The 1325-nt window shown below is 36.8% G+C and overlaps 1 protein-coding gene across 1 annotated transcript in view; it reads right to left on the bottom strand.

Moving 5' to 3' along the window:
• The window catches only part of LOC107624797 (UPF0481 protein At3g47200), a 3720-nt gene that overhangs the window by 1388 nt on the left and 1007 nt on the right, over nt 1-1325 (bottom strand). The window contains exon 2 of the mRNA XM_016327255.2: nt 207-1129. Coding sequence (XP_016182741.1) covers nt 207-1090 — 884 coding nt within the window. The 5' untranslated portion in view covers nt 1091-1129. The remainder of the gene's footprint in view (nt 1-206; nt 1130-1325) is intronic.

The raw sequence follows: 1325 nt of genomic DNA, 5'->3' as shown, positions 1-1325 counted from the left end.
ATTTTTGATATATATGTATTTTAAACTTTTAACTTATATTTTATACTAATAACTAATTTTAGTAATTAATTTTAGTATATACCTAACCTATAATTTTACTTTTTGGAGATGTAATAATTTTGACAAAGTTTTTTTATACTCGACAGATAATGCATTTCTCCATTTAAGGGTTAAACTATTCTGAACTAGTTATGAAGAAAACGTACCTGATCAAATCAGTGAAGTGCTTGGGGTTGCTGTAACCATTGTCTCTGTCCATGGACTTAGTATTAGCCTTCTTTCTAGAACCAAGAAAGGATCCATTGAGGTTTTCCTTTTTCTTCTTAGATTGATTCCTCTCCAATAACCTCTTGGTCTCTTCACAAGAAGACATCTGAGTATCATAGAAAGCAAAGTAATGAATTGCAAGTTCAACAAAGCAACTATAGTGCTCTATGATTTCTCTGTTCCTATCATTAGGGACAACAACATCATCATACAGTTTGTTAACCACAAAGAACGGAATCTGATTCTCAAGAAGAATCAAGTCCCTTGTTATGTTCCGGTTAACCCAAGACTGTGTCACAATGTAATCATCACTGTGATCGCTCTTGAATGATTTCGTTGCACGGTACTCTCTCTCGTGTTTCGATCTATCCAGCTTCCAACAACTGTTCCTCAGAAGCAACTCCATTATGAACACCGCATCTAGAAGCATCATGTCCACGAACTTCTCCTTGCTGATCTCCGGGAACTTGTGCGCGTAGCGCTGGCGGATGGTTTCTTCATTGCTTTCGAGAAACTCTTTGTATTTCTTCATGGCTTGTTCGTTGGAGACGCGGTGCCAGAAGAAGTGGAAGTACCTCTGCTTGTGCTCTTGCATTGGCTTGAGTTTTTCTTTGTTGAAGTGGATGGGACCAATGGAAATCATTTCAGGGGTGTAAGCTTCTTGATTCACCTTCCTAAGGTTGCAAGGGACATTGTAGATGCTGCACTCTGATAGCTTCAAGTCTTGAAGGACTCTAACATCGATTACATGTTTCACCATCTCATATTCTGTTTCAGATAATGGGAATGTTGAACCGGTTTCAGTAGCAGCAGTAGTTGCCATCTTGATGCAATTAACCAAACTTCTCACTTTCTATGGTCCCTATAGCAGTGGAGAAAAAATATCACTTTAAAATAGAAACAACAAGAATGACAGTTCTAGTTTTATTTCAGTAGATGAAGCCAGCTATATGAATAAAAAAAAGTGAAGACTTAGGTGAAGTCGATTTCACGTGAAGTCAACTGCATTTGAGTTTCTATCATAAAAAAATATAATTATATTATGTGTACTCTAAAAT

Source organism: Arachis ipaensis, chromosome B02, assembly GCF_000816755.2.
Source record: "Arachis ipaensis cultivar K30076 chromosome B02, Araip1.1, whole genome shotgun sequence".
In the NCBI taxonomy this organism is placed as follows: Eukaryota; Viridiplantae; Streptophyta; class Magnoliopsida; order Fabales; family Fabaceae; genus Arachis; species Arachis ipaensis.
The sequence above is the reverse complement of the archived record's forward strand: the minus strand, read 5'-3'. Positions and strand labels throughout refer to the sequence as shown.